Raw genomic sequence first — 16,201 nt, 5'->3', positions numbered from 1 at the left:
AGTATTTGTGATTCATAGATTTTAAGGTCTGTAGTAAATAATATTTTTTGTGATTTAAATAGAATATGTGTCTCATAAAATTGACTCGTAAGACCGTTTAACCGGAGTTTTTGTCAATTATATGTGATTTTTCATACGGGCAATGAATGATGCATCTTTAACAAAAAAAAAAAGGGAAAAAAAACTAAACCTGTACTATTTTTACAATATTTATATTTAATAATTTAGCCGTTTATCTGGCTATGAACGTGTCAGGGTTGCATTATGTTTTTAACAAATAAAACGATGAATATATAAGCTCTTGATTCAAGGGCAGGGATTACATATACTGCTTCTGACCAAGATATAGGGTTCAAATCTTATAAACAAAGAAGACATGCAATGGGAACATCTACCTAATAATATATCTGTTATTAGTCGATCAAAATAGTTTGAACCCAATGTAAGTTCGATCTAGTCTAGACCAAACAAACAACCGAGCTACAAAATCACAAAAAGATTTATATGGACTATTCGATACATGAAATTTCACATGCACTTGAATCGTTACATTGAGTCGAATTTGAGCAATACAACAATCCTATGCATAATCGTGATCATATTTATTGGGTGACAAACCTACTAGTCCTCACAAGATTTGCATGCTAACATCTTCCAAGGTACGGGTCAGAATTCTTGCACAAACGAAACTAAGGAATGTAATGGAAATCGAAACACACTGGGTTTTTTCAAATACCAGCTCAGATATATTTATAATATACCGAAAATGATTTCTCCAAGCACGATGAACGATTACACATCACACCAATTAAACACATACAAACCGTTATTAACATTGCATTATCCAGCAGCTTGAAAATCTCCAAAATCATCATCTGGTGTATCTTCTTGACTTCGTTTTTCAATAGATTCTGATTCTTTAGATGAATTCTTCTCCGACTCAGATTCTTTCACTTCAGGGGATTCCTCTAGGCTAAGTTTTGAAGGCAATCGCAAGGGAGCTGTTTCTGCCGCACGAACAGGTGAGAGTGGAGAAGGTGGAGGTGGAGGCAGTTTGAGACTTGTCGATGTTTCTTTGTTGTTATTCTTATCCTCCACAGAGAGATTATTCAAGCCTTGCTCGAAAAACTTGGATTTTATGCTGCAACTACCTTTCTGTCGTTTCGTGAGAAAAATATATGTAATAACAAATTACGGGGGTGTAAATGAAACTATAGATCATTTCAGAAAAGTTGGAAATTATAGGATATTCATACATTCTTTAATTGAAGCACCAAAGTCTCCCCCTCTTTTAAACTGTAGTCAACTGAGGAAGTATTCTGGTATTGCTGCTCCATCTCTTCCGCGGTTTTCTTCTTATTGAGGTAACTTCAAAAGTCGAAGTTGAATGGTTATGCCACAGTTTCATCAGGTCAGGCAGGACCAAATACAAGAGCTAATTGAAGAAGGAAAATTAAAATACACAGCTTTCTAAAACTGACGGTACCCCTTTCTCTAGTGAATAAATCAGGGGGAATAAAAAAGACAAACACACAAGCCCATTTCACTAGAAAGCCTAAAAATGCCTGGAAAAGCAATATCCACCCAAGAAAAGACGTATAAATACTTTAAAACCTCAGATTTGGTATGAATTGTCCCAATGGTTTGAATGGTTACAAGTTACAACACCCCAAAGTCTGATTTGATCTTACACCCATACTTTTCGGGTTACCAAATAAACATATAGTAACAATCTAGCATCATATTTTCCAATATTTCATATGTACTCAGCTGAGTGTCAGGTTACACAAAGGGGTAATTACTCAATATCTCATGAATGGCCCACGTAATTTTTTAATTATTCAAATTTTGCATTCCTAACATCAAAACTCTGATATTTGAACATTTTCGATGACAAGCCATGAGATCTGATATGACATTTGTCATAAATGTAAAAAGAGTTTTTATGATGTCTGTTTAATGACCGGCAATGTCACAGCTATACAGACTCCAAGATGTGTTTTCAGTAATTTGGCAAAACCTCGTGGGATGTTGATAAAGTTACCCTAAATAAATTTCATGAGATATCCATTGTATCCAAATTTCTTCTATTGCTATATGAAAACAAAACACAATACAAACAGGGGACAGGAGTAACAAGGAGATACTTCATATGGTCATGAAGGGCAGCTTGGAAGTCATAAGATTCAGTTCTTTCTCTAAATCCGATACCAATGAAAGCATGGCGAAGTCGTCCATCTGCGAAAACCCAAATTCGCAGTCGGCATCATTGCCGTTTACACACAACATGAACACAGTATATACAAAACCATGCCAAAATCCAACATGTGAATTCAAGAGGGTAAAGTAATGCCCTATTCTGCAGTAATAATGGCAGCCCAAAAGAAAAACAAATTGTTGCATATTCGCGTTTTTGGGGGTACATCCTTTTGATATGCAAGGTAACACAAATTAAACAATGATTACACTACTTTGAGGGTCACCTGAATCCTCACAACATATTAAGTTTGTCGTCCAAAGGAGTTGATAAGACCCGAAAATTTGTTCTAGAATTCATAGTTAAGCCTGCACAACTGAGTTGTTAATAGGCAGTTGCCTCCCAACTCCAAAATGAAAAAACAAAACACCAAATTTCATGTACCCTTTTTTCAAAAGAGAGAAACATCGAAACCTTAAAAATCACAGACCAAACACTTGGGTCTATCGTGGTGCATAATTGTGAAGGCACCCTGTATATGTCAAGAACAATAGAACATTACATGAGAACAAAATGGACATGGGAGAAAATGTTGAGGTTGCACTGATATCTGTTCTTACACGTCTCTGATACACCACCGACTATTGGACACGTATTAAAGTATGCTTAATATTAAGTTAGGAGAAGAAAAGTACACCTATAAAGCATAGCAGAAGGATGGGATCACATTCAGGAAAACCATGATAAGGTAAATATCTTGCACAGGACAACCTGAAAAGTGGTTGGTCCGTGCAATATTTGCAAGCAAATATTCTACAGTCCCAAGACAACATTCGACATTGAGAATCTAGCAACTTAGAAAATTTTGAATATATTTCTATTAATTAAGATTAGCTTAGTTCATTTGTCAATCCAATAAGAATCCTGATAACTTCTTGAACAGTTTCTTGAAACGTGATCCAATCTCTAAGATAGTAAATATGCTTAAGAAAGAGAAAGAAAAATCCAAGATTACCAAGATTCTCTTCTACCCGAAGAACGAAATATCTGCAAAAAAACCAAATTCAAAGAAAGAGTTAAGAGCAGTGATAGCGGAAGAAACAAGCAAATAAGTTAAAATAGAATGACTACATCAATACCATTGAAGGAGAAAAAAAGAGGAAACTTCAAAATATATATAAGTATACAACAATTGCTTTCTCAAACAGGTGATATGAATGCATGGTATGTATCCCACCTGCTGCTATCAATAACAGGCTCCACTGGATGTGGTTCCCCATCTCTCAAAAAGGCCCGAGCATACAAGTCCCCTACCATGCAAATAATAGTCATTAAAAGATACAAGATCTAGACGAGACATGAAAATTTATAAATTTTGGGTACAAATTTTTGGACTTCAAGAAAATCCACCTGTTGTTTTATCTGCTAGACGAATAATGCATTCTTCTCCTTTACTTATAACTTTCAAAGTGCCTTCCCATGCCCATTTATTGACATTCCATTCATCCGCCCTAAGTGAAAGAAGATTTTATTTTATAAATTCTTGACCTCATCACATGACTCCAAAGAAATTAAATATTGCTGTGTCTACAATGTAATGTATGAATCTCGTCGATAGGAAAATTTCGTTAGAGCAGCACAAAATTATTATTTTTTATAGGGATGGCACATAATTATTTTTTTTTTGAACTAGGGCCCATAAAGTGGGGTGGGGAGGCATGGTATACCCTAACAGTATATTGCATCAGCTCGGGAATAAAATGTGATATGCTGGAGGTAGAATAGGCCACTATCTCTTGGATACTCATACAAGCAATCTAAAGTTTCCCATACACTAATGACTAAACAAACACACATAAGATTTCAAAAAATACATCTAATGAAAATTGGAAAGGAAAATAGCAATTATGAAGAAACATTCAAAATTTTAGTCGTCCAAAAGCTTTAATGACCAAGGTCCAAAACTTTCAAAAGTTATAACAGATTCAATCAGATATATGTGAGCAATCTCCTCGTTCTTTGGTGTTCAATGTTCATTTACTAATATACCGCGGTCGTGGAGTTCTGTAAATTATGATAGAATTGGCTAAGCGTGAGAACAAATAGCCTTGTAGGGTTCTGGATTTTTAACTGCATCAAGAACCAATGATCAGGAAATATGATCATACAGCTACGTTAAGATGCAAATCTTGCCAAAAAATGTGAATGCAGGAGAGAACCTGTAAGAAGCGGCCCTTTTACGTGGAGGTATCTGAAAATATATCGAAGAGGAAAATGTTAAATTTGATGCCAAAGTAACTTCCAAAGCAACAAATGAATGCAAAAGTGAACCTCAAATGTCGAATAAGGAAAAAATTGTGATTAAGGTCATATATCTGTAGCCCATGATCATCTACCAACCAGATTTAACACGCAAATGGTCATAAAAAGAGAGAGGACCTACAAGTGGATGAACTGTGATCCCAATAAAAGTCTCAAAGGAGGAATTAACAAAACAGAACCATCATTTGATCCAGTGTGCATTATTGTGTCCCCACTGCTACGAAACTAGCTTGAGGGTGACATATATAATGAAGTATACTTCAAGAAGCAAAAATGCCAAACTGACATCAAGAAATGTTCCAATCTCTAGACAAATTATGTTTAGAGAACGAATCTCCACTGATTGTATGGATTCCACTTTCCAGACAAATCCTTTAACCTTGTTGCATAATAAGGACCGTTAACCTCACCGCCTGTCGAGCAGCACAGACCATTGACAGCTAGATTGTATCTTAAAATAAAATATATCACACTTCAAGGGAAAGCAGGTGCAAGTTTTCCCACATAAATTCTGTCTAGTTACAAAAACACATACTATATAAGAATTTAAGTGAATGAGAATAATCAAACATGATGTGGAATGATAAGAATTTTCACACGATAAAAGATAAGTACTAAAACGTCTTCCTTCTTCTCCATTAATTGCTTTTCTTTGATAAAACTAAACAAGCATAGGTTCACTGAATTATATTAGCTATAATTTATTAAGTTACACTAAATGAAAAAAACAAAGGATATTTTAAGGAGAATGTAGCAATGATCCCCACAAAAGAAAACAAGAAAGAAGCCAAATTTGAAGGAGAAAGGGCATCATTAAGATAAGTTAGTTGTCAAGTACAATACAGGCCTTAAACTGAATCATAGTGTTGCGAAATCGATCAAATCAGTAATCAATGCAAAGCCAGTGAATTAAACCTGCTGGTGATTCGACTTCAAGAAGATAAATTTAGAGTGGATACTCAAAGTGAGACGATCACATCATGATCCAAAATCAATTTCATCATTTTCTAGGTTCCTCGTGGCCTCCAAAAAAGTTTTTTTAATTATTTCCTTCTACTAGTCAGCTCAGCATTTCACGCATGGTTCATTATACAAAAATAAACCAGGTATTCAGTATGCCAAGATCATCAACATCACAGGCCAAAAATGAAGTTCTACTCATTTTCCAGTAGCTGAATTGCGCGATAAATATGTTAATAAAATAACAGCCGTGACAGGCAAATATTTTGTCAGGTCGTCAGTCTTATAACCAGAAAACTAAAAACAAAACAAAACCAATCCATATGCGTTACTCAAAACTCCAAAAGAGCTATAATCTAAAAAATATCAAAAACCATTTCACAAAATCAGTCAAAAAGAAATCAAACTTTAGCCTACGTATTGATATCAGTGTTCACAATTAAGCATCAAAGGAGTGAAATGGATATGAAAAAGCGATTCACCAAGTAAACATAGCATTCCGAAACTTGAAACAGAACCAGCTCGATAACTTCTTCTGCAGCTGACGCCGCCACAGCCGTTTCTTCTGTTTTCTTTTCTTTCTCCATGTGATATATTCAATCGATTGACGATATCACTAATCGGAACCAAATCAATACAAACAAGTCAATAAAAATAACCTAATTGAATCGAATTTTGCTGAAGAACAGTGTACTCTGGATCAGGCTTCTTTGATCTAGAAATGGAGAAGGCAATTGGGGACAAAAGGGTATATTCTTATTCTTCTTTCAGAATGAGCAAAACGACATCATTTTGTAAAATACATTAACAAGATGTGAGCCGTGCGAGGTAACGACCATTTCCTTTTAAATTATAATTTAGGTATTCTTGAAATTCGATTTGCACAAGCTAGTGTATACATCACGATAATTTCATTCGAATCGCTCTCTTTTAAGATGGTCTCACGAATTTTTATCTATGAGATATCCAAGAGACGGGTCAATTCTACTGATATTCACAATAAAAAATAATAATCTTAGCATAAAAAATAATATTTTTTCATGAATGACCCAAATAAGAGATATGTCTCATAAAATACGACCCGTGAGACAGTCTCACACAAGTTTTTGTCATTTCATTTATGAATCAAAATAAAATATTTGAACTACCAAATAGAATTATTACAAAAATATTTTATATATTGCTTAAAAACTTAATAAATTTTCACAATATAATAATTTAAAACCCGTAATAATTAAACACGAAACATTACTTAATATCAATAGAAGAGCTTAGATACAGTTTCCCGATTGGAGATCCATAGATCACAGACGGTATCTGACTCTCGGTATAAAACTTTCTCTGCTCCGTGCCTTTAAACTCGCCCAAAATGTCACAATAATGTTATCTATGTAGAATGAAGGAGGTCGGAATAGAACAAATTATGAAATATTTTGTGATAAAATTTCTCAAAAATTCACGGTTTAACTTATGGAAATGGATTATGAATTAACCCAGGCCACATTGCCGCTTTAACATTCATAGGCAGTCGCATACTTTAAATTTAGGCAAAAACTTGTGTGAAACAGTCTCACGGGTCGTATTTTATGAGACGGATATCTTATTTGGGTCATTCATGAAAAAATATTACTTTTTATTGTGAATATCGGTAAGGTTGACCCGTCTCACAGATAAAGATTCGTGAGACCGTCTCACAAGAGACATACTCTTAAATTTAATATTATGTTCTACTAAAAATAAATATGTATAAAAAATAAAAATAAAAATATTTATTAAATCATATATTAACATTTCAACAATGAAAAAGATTCTCTATTTTTTTTTAAAATAATAATTTTAATTTCTGTTTATAACCAAAATTAATTTTCACTCCCAAACAGGACCTTTTTTTATTTGTTCTGATAAGGTTATAAACATCTAAATATTCTGTAACTAAATCTATTTTAGTTTTGATATAGTACATTTGTCTTTTAAATATGATGACGATGCTGCATTATATATTAAGAGCCGAATTCGAGCTGAAATCGAACTTAAAAAGGTCAACGGAAATAATAAGATAATGAATCGAATTCGAGCCGAATTTAAAACTTTAACCAGAAATATGTTTTGACACTCGTGTATTAAAATTTGGGTGTATATTCCAGTGGACTAAATTTGTTTATAGCTACAAGTTTATCCAATTTATCGCTTAAACAAACAATTTTTCTCGCTTCTAAAGAGAATGAAACATCACAATTCACAATGATGCAAACCGAGGAAAGTCACAGGCACAAATAGAATGGAACTGAATGAATTAGCCTGGTTTATTACAATCATAACATTTTTCAACAAAATTATCTAGACAATTTGAATACTAAAAACCATTATGATATTCAATATGGCACAGTAGCAGTCACGGTAACGTGTCGAGGATCTGTCAAAACCGACTGCGCATTAACAAAACCAACTTGTTTCAGTGCTGCGTCGATATCAGTAAGATAGTATTCGTCGAGAAAAGGCTCTGTGCTCTTCATCAATGTGAACAGAACAGGTGGTAGCTCCTACAGTTTCATGCAAAAATTAAGAAACAAGTTTTACATTAAGCTATGGAAAACTTGAGGAGATATTGTGGATGTTTGCATCATTGCGTTTTAACTTTTCTGATGATTTTGAATTGTTTTGGAAAATGTAATGGTCATGCAAAGTATGCAAGAGCTCGTTCTCCATAAATATGAGTTCTCTTGTGTTATAGATGGTCCACGTCGACTAGATTAAGACTTTTGGAGTTGTGTTTATAGACTTAAGAAATCATCCCCCATGAACTAACTTTGAGATGAAGTTAGTCTCAAGTCCATGATCTTATAACCACCTTGTTTCAGAAACTTATCACCAAAACTAAACTTATATCAAGGTATACCATGAAAATTAACAACACCTTGCTTCAGAAACTTATCACCAAAACTAAACTTGTATCAAGGTATACCATGAAATTAACACTAGAGTTACCTGAAGAATCTTTGATTTTGGCTGCAAAAGCGAGAAAAAGGAAAAAGGTAAAGTACATTGTAAGCAATGTTGTCCTAGAACAAAGGGAAAAAAAAGAAAGGAGCAACAAAAACTTGAGGTTCCATGATAAAATAATTACCGAATTATCAGTGAGAGCAAACGTGCCACCAGGTCGAAGGAGCCGGAAGGCTTCTTTGATCATGTTCCTAATTGCTATTTCTGGGCACTCATGAAACTGCATTCATGCAAAGGAAAAACATGAAAAAATCATTAATTACAAAGTTCCCACGGTAAAGCAAAAATCCGAACCTATGCCTAAATGTTTTAAAAGGTCTATAGGTTGTTTGAGGCTTTGGGTTACTAGTGAAAACTTAGGTTTATCGTAATCCTTTAAAGGTCCTTTTTCGTTTACTTTTTAGAGGTTGCTACACTTGTCTCCTTTCTCTGTTTTTTATCTGGTTTTCTGCAGTGGAGTTAATAATTTGTTTTTTCATCGAGAAAAAACCAACAAGCAACGGAGGTTAGGCAGACTGCAATCCGTATATCAGAGACAGAAACATCGTATGAAGAGAGGGGGTGGGGGTCGGGCCTGAACACTGGATATTATAATGCTAAATAAGTAAAGAAAATATCAGCATGAAAGATCTACACCATCAAGAAATTACCTTGAGGGGTTGGTTATGGGCTTCGATTCGAGAAAATTGAAAACAAATCGAACATGTAAACTAAGACATCCAAGGCTCCATATATAGACCCAAGAACATATGCCATTCGTCTTTAAGTCATAATATTCACATATACCAGCCATTTCTGGCCCATTCAAACAACTATATTAAAATTTTAAGACAAGAACAAGTATAAAATGCCTAGAAAAAAAGAACCGTCACGAGTGGCCTATTATGGTGAAGAAAATAAGGAAAAAGGATTAACAGAAAATGAGACTTACCACATAAGAAATCGAAACAAGGTCAAAAGATTGTGAAGGCAAGCCTGTGCTTTCACCATTTCCATGGATCCACCTTGTTGAATTTTTCCCCTGATTCCTAAGTTTATCTTTATATTGTGCGACAGCAACAAAGTAAGGCGATAAATCAAGTCCCTGAAACATTGCAAACAGAGTAAAAACTAATCAGAATCGATCCATTTAAAATAAAATTGGAGAAGTTCAGATTCCAATTTCCATCTGGCTTAGTATTTTTCTTACCTGCAGCACAGAATTTACAAGAATCACGGTATTTATTTTTCCTAGATAATGGAAATATAATTCATACTCACAGTGGCTTGGGCAGAGGTGAATTTGTCAGAAAGAAATCTCGTGCTCACTCCAACCGAACATCCAATATCTAGAATATCACTAATTGTGGAATTTGAATATTTCTTATGATGGTTTTCAATTTCTTGAAGCCAATTTCCACGAACTATTTGATTTGCCTCTTCGATAGAGGATGCATTAGGAATAGCCCGTTTTGCAATTGACATAGTTGCGGCCTCCGCTTCCGCTGCAGCCTGTAATGGACAAACGGCTTTAGAAGATCATTGCTTCTTTTTATTGGATTCTGAATAAACACGACATTTTTATGGCTTTCACAATTATTAAAATTTTGTATTTGAATAGGTATAAGCCAAACATGTAGGGTCCAACGAAGACGGGATTAAACATTCAAAAAATGGCATTTCACTCCAACGTAGAAGAGGAGTCCGGTCATACAAGGATTATACAAACACTTATCGATCATAATTGTGACCGTGGATTTTAAAAATCTGTTTACAAAATAGCAAAGCACAGAGCCACAAATACAGGACTGAGAAACACCTTTCCTTCTGCTAGACCAAATGGAGGTAAAATACCGACAATACAAGAAAAAAGCCATTAAATCACTAACCAGCCAAGAAAGATTTCCCTCGTCATACGCATGGAAAGGATTGAGATAGTCTGCGTTAAATAATGAACGGCCTTCTGTTATTTAACCATTCTTGGTCCAAGTGAGACACGAGATACTCAATAGAACGGCAATAACATGCAGAAATTAACAACTTCCCGGGAATCTATCTGGCAGTGGCACCTCTAAAGCATTTAACTTACCTCTAATAATCACGGTATCAATAAAGAATAATAAGAAACTAGCCAAGCATGAGATTGTTCTCGAGCTAACGAACAGACCCAAGATTTATGAAGAAATTAAAAATCACCTTTTTGAAAAATTACTCAACGAAATTTGAAAAATCATGTCCATCATCATTTCACCATGAGTAACACTTAACTTACCTCTGAAACTAATAAGCAAACAATACTAGATTAGCTACATATTTCAGCAGGAAATGCAGCTGGTTTACCGTTCAGTGACTATGTACCTAGCTGACACTTCCTGGGAATCCACCCGGGCAGTGGCATCTCTCACCGGAAATTATTCTGAAATCTTAATCAACCATGACGAGTAGCTGTATTGCCAATTCTCATGATATGCGATGTTCTTTTCTTTGGTATTTATTTTATCTCAAATCTTGCTGGTTTTGGCAACAATGTTGGCCTTTCAAAGGTTTTATATAACATGTTCACACGATACATTTATGATCATTCAGCTCTAAAGAGCTCTACAGATTTCTTCTGTGTGCATGATCTTTTAGAATCCAATCACTACTTAAAAGTCTCAAAATATGCATCACGGCATCACGCATTACCAGAATTCAAATGGGTATAACCGAAAGGGGAATCCAAGTTTTTAAAATTAACCCAAACTTTCGTCCCTCGACTTACACTCCAATGTAGGAATCCAGATAAGTTGATAAAAATAAAGCATAAATGCACGCACAAAAGATAATGATAGCATATAGTAGAGGTTGAGGAAATTACAATCAGGATAAGCAACAGAGGGATCCTCGATGACATCCTTCTCCTTGTACACGTCTGACTCCAAAATTTCTTGTGTCATATCTCTCCATGGGATGTTGGATTTTTCAGCTGTACTGTCCAAATCCCAATGCCAAAAAATTAGTTTCATTATTTTGATCTCGTTCATCAGAAAGACAAAATCTCATGCTCGACAAAATAAAGAATGATAAGAAACTATTTCTCGAGCTACCTAACGAACCCAAGATTTATGACCGGAACTAAGAATCATATTTTCCAAAAATTACAAATGAAATTTGAAAAACCATATCCATCATCGCTTCACATTATTGGTTACTCTTTACGTACCTCTGATACAAATATGAAATTATCTATACTATATATGTAAAGGTTGAGGCTAGTTCGACTTTGTGATGCGAATGAGTTCTTATGAAAATACCATCTTTCATAACTTTAATATCTATTTCATTTTCAAAATTAAAAAATTCAGATAATATTTCAATATTACATATGTATTTAATATAATTATATTATCTTTATCTAAATAATAATTAAAAACTAAAAAAAATTATGAATCAAATTGATGAATTCATATTCATAATATTCATTACTTTATGCATGTGTGTAATATCGTGTGTTAAAAAATTCCACCACGATCAATAAGCATAAACTGCAAAAGAACAACAAAAAGCTAAAAACTACAGAAATTAAGAGTGTGATGGGATGCTTGTCGTCAACCTGATGATCACTTGTCTCGCGCCATACTTGAGGACAGAATACAAGGGTTTGAACGAAATGAGAGCTGCGACTAGGCGGGAAAGCGGCGTTTCACCAGTCCATTTGGGTCTCTCCAGTTGCCCCTCCTCAAATCCCTCGGCCACTTCGCTGCCACTCAAAGATGCCGCAGCCGTCCGTATCCTCGGAGAAGCGAATCTTTTCTGGGCCCAAGAATCTTGGTAGACCAATTTTGGGGAGCTAGTCAGCCAAGAATTCACGTTGTGGAGCTTCGAGATCGTTCCGAACGACATTGTTTCGGCTTCCCGGGCTCGGAGCGGAGGATTTTGAGGTGAATCGCGGCTGAAGAGTGTTTATATCATCATCCGTATGAATCCCAGTGGCCTATGATTCGTGAACGCGTGGACAAGTAATTGACAGCATGGATAATAATATTTGGTCCATGTTTCAATTTCAAACCAGCTTTATTTAGTTAATTAATGAATAACTGTATCATAATTTAATATATTTTCCAAGGATAATTTAGTATATTTTTATTTTTTAATAAAAAAAATTTGTAATAATTACTTTTTAAAATTGAGATATTGATCCAAATCTAAAAAATCTATAATATATGAGTTATAAGTCATCGACTAAAGCTGCGTTTGGTAACCTTGATTAAGTGGGTTTATGTTTTTTAAACACATCTAATCTCATGTTTGGTAGGATTATTATTTAATCAAGTAAATCTCTTCTATCAATTATTAGGTTAGATTAACTGGGTTACAATAATCACTCTGCACCCCCTAAGATTATTTATTCAACTCTTAATCTATCATATTTTTTCAATTTTACTCTTCTTCTATATCCAAACTCACCACCATTTCCCGTCACTTACCGCCGATCACCGCCAACCGACCACCGCCGCCGCCGACCACCACCGCCAGCCGACCGCAGTCGTCCGACCACCACCACGGCCGACCGCCGCCGCCTCCGACCGGCCACCACACCGCCGACCAACCGCTGGCGCGATAGTAGAAGGACAATTTAGTCAATTCATCAAAAGATTCTAAATTATCTCATTCTTAACAATTATACCAAACATAATATTATTTTATTATTATATATTATATTTCTAATTCAATCATTTTCTTTATCATTTATCTCTTGATCATTTCATAATTTTATCCTTCAGTCTTATTATATTATTATGTTATATTTTATATTGCATGTAGCAATTATTTAAATTTTATTAAAATAATAATGAATTAAATATCACATATTGATAATTTATGCAATCACATCAATAATTTTGATCATTTTTATTTACATTATTCTCCAATTCAATTCAACCAACATAACCACTCAATTGGTCATTCTTTTTTTCTTCTTTTTTCTTGAGAGAACACTCAACCTCAACTGGTCATTCTATTTTAAAATTTATTATTTGATTTTGATCACACTAATGTAAATTTTAAAATTGAATTAAATATATGAAGCATTGTCCTATGTAAATTTAGATTTAAAAAATAGAAATAATTCAGTTAATAAAATATAATTTTTGCACATATTTTATTTTACCATAATGCATGTGACAATATTTAATTTTATTTCATATTAAATCTTTAACTAGAGTTTTGGATAACAAAATATTTTAGTTATAATTTGTCATATCACAATCCTCAGCTAGTGTATTATGTAACTACATCGAGTCACAGATAACCTATCTAATGTACAAATATCTCAAATTTAAAACGATATTTAATTATAACAAACATATCTCATAAAAAAATGTTTCAGAAACTATAACGTGTTTGTTCAATGGTGAATAAAGTTGGTGGAGATGAATTGTTAATATTTATTATNTTAACAAGTTGTATTCTTATATGAGTTAACTTGTAATTTCTTTGCTTATCTTAAATAACTATAACTAATTACTTATTATTAATATAAGAGCATTAATATTCATTGAAAACATTGAATTCATTCCTACTTTTTCCGCCTTGCGGTTCTACATGACTTCTTGCTTTTTTCCCAAAGTTCGATTAATTCTTGTCACTTTTCACAAAATTTGAAGATTATATCTTGGTCTCTATATTTTGATGGTTATTTTGAATTCCTCTATCCAAACTATATAGTCTATATTTATTTTATTTTTAATTACTGAATATTAATGATCATGTCACTTTTCACAAAATTTGAAGATTATATCTTGGTCTCAATATTTTGATGGTTATTTTGAATACTTCTATCCAAACTATATAGTCTATATTTATTTTATTTTTAATTACTGATTATTAATATATGATCATTAATATTCATTGAAAACATTGAATTCATTCTTAATTTTTCCGCCTTGCGGTTCTACATGGCTTATTCTTGTTTTTTTTCCCCAAAAGTTTGATTAAGTCTTGTCACTTTTCACGAGATTTGAAGATTATATCTTGGTCTCTTAGGATTTATTTTGATGATTATTTTGAGATCTTTAATCCAAACTATATAGTCTATATTTATTTTACTTTAATTACATTAATTTGTTTAATGCATTGGATCTTTTAATGTTTCATTTTATTTTAGTGATTATCTATTTTCTCCTTTGAGTACTCTTTTTACTTAATTATTTGATGTTACGTTAGTTTCTTTGATTTAATAATTCTTGTCACTTTTCACAAAATTTGAAGATTATATCTTGGTCTCTAAGGATTTATTTTGATGGTTATTTTGAGCTCCCTTATCCAAATTATATAGCCTATATTTATTTTACTTTTATTACATTAATTTGTTTAATCCATTGGATTTTTAGTGTCTCATTTTATTTTAGTGATTATCTATTTTCCTCTTTCTATGAGTTTTTTTATTTAATTATTTGATGTTACGTTAGTTTCTTTGATTTAATTAGTTTAATTTATCGATGGTTCGTGCTACCGTTTCTTTTCCTTCATCTTTTTTACAGTTCAGTTAATCTATATAATATATTTATCATTTTTCAAAAAATTATGAGATTATATTAGCTTCCAAATATTTATTTTGATTGTCATTTTAAGTTCTCCTCTTCCGAATCATATATTAATCTATATTTATTTTAGTTTTATTATATTAAGAACTTTTAACCTCATTGTTTAAATATTAGTGTTGTACCACACCACATTAACTAAGTCATGATTACTAACAAAAGTATATTATTATTATTATTATTATTATTATTATTATTATTATTATTATTATTATTATTATTATTGCAACTCAACGGAGCGTATGTGTGAGTAAATCATTGTCACTATCACCTCCACTCAAAATTTTTTCATGATGAAATAGTTGGGATAAAGTGTAGTTAGGATAGTATATCGGTTGCTTTCGGATGAGATCATTTAATTTGTGATCGGGTATAATTCGATTAATATTATGTTAATTTAACTAAATTAATAACGTGTTGTAAATTATTTGAGAAAAATATATTTAAGGATTGAGATTGAAAATGATAGTAACCTTATTTTATTATTTGGTTGAATTAACGACAAATATTACAAAAATACCTTAATATGATACTTTATTTTATTTTAATTTCTTAAATTATGATATTTAATTAATATCTCAATATATATATATATATATATCAAGCTTACACTTTTCTACAAGTTTCATTAAAATCGTGTCAGTAAATGTCATTTTTCTTATGATCCTTTTCCAATAAAAATTAACACTGCGTGCATGTAGATTCTATATGTTTTTTATTTTGCAAAAAAAATGATATTTTATTTACAGTATAATTCGATTTATTGATTTATTCCAATTTTATTCATAAAGAGAAAAAGTAAGGATAAATTAAAAAGAATGAAAATTACTTTATACTTTTGAACTAAATTTATGATATAATCCTTAAAAAAATTTTAATCAATATAATCCTTATAATAAATATGAATTATATTGATAATTTATTATCATTTGTTATATATTATAATTTTACATACAATATTTTTTAACTGAGTATTATATATTATTTTATTTATATTTGTGTTTTACTATACATATTTATTTGAGTGATATTATGTTAAAATTTTATTTCACTGAAATTATTAATCACCAATATTAATTTATAAATGATTGATTCTGATATAAAATTAATTATCTATAATATGTATTCTAAAAAAACATAGAAATTAAATAAAATCTGCAAT

General features: G+C 32.4%; 1 protein-coding gene across 1 annotated transcript; it reads right to left on the bottom strand.

Annotated features, from left to right (window-relative positions):
* Positions 1 to 477: 477 nt before the first annotated feature.
* On the bottom strand, positions 478 to 12,432 carry LOC140960550 (uncharacterized). Its single transcript, XM_073418852.1, has 15 exons — positions 12,051 to 12,432; positions 11,316 to 11,428; positions 10,348 to 10,397; positions 9,740 to 9,970; positions 9,411 to 9,563; positions 8,604 to 8,699; positions 8,426 to 8,485; positions 5,962 to 6,060; positions 4,417 to 4,448; positions 3,608 to 3,708; positions 3,435 to 3,507; positions 3,213 to 3,244; positions 2,148 to 2,238; positions 1,257 to 1,368; positions 478 to 1,155 (listed from the first exon to the last, which is right to left on the bottom strand). The coding sequence occupies exons 1-15, from the start codon at positions 12,338 to 12,340 to the stop codon at positions 841 to 843; spliced, it is 1,848 nt and encodes a 615-aa protein (XP_073274953.1). The 5' UTR covers positions 12,341 to 12,432; the 3' UTR covers positions 478 to 840.
* Between the last annotated feature and the right edge of the window lie 3,769 nt (positions 12,433 to 16,201).

This window comes from Primulina huaijiensis, chromosome 15 (genome assembly GCF_012295235.1).
Source record: "Primulina huaijiensis isolate GDHJ02 chromosome 15, ASM1229523v2, whole genome shotgun sequence".
Classification (NCBI taxonomy): domain Eukaryota; kingdom Viridiplantae; phylum Streptophyta; class Magnoliopsida; order Lamiales; family Gesneriaceae; genus Primulina; species Primulina huaijiensis.
This window is presented reverse-complemented; position numbering and strand designations above follow the sequence as displayed.

What these genes read in the sequence shown, in the direction of transcription:
- LOC140960550 (XM_073418852.1), bottom strand. Translation starts at nt 12,340, where the DNA reads ATGTCGTTCGGAACGATCTCGAAGCTCCACAACGTGAATTCTTGGCTG. An exon ending in TTGCTCTCACTGATAATTCG is followed by an intron (nt 8,486 to 8,603) that starts GTAATTATTTTA and finishes TCGCTTTTGCAG; the next exon opens with CCAAAATCAAAGATTCTTCA. An exon ending in CATGGTATACCTTGATACAA is followed by an intron (nt 6,061 to 8,425) that starts GTTTAGTTTTGG and finishes TATCACATGGAG; the next exon opens with AAAGAAAAGAAAACAGAAGA.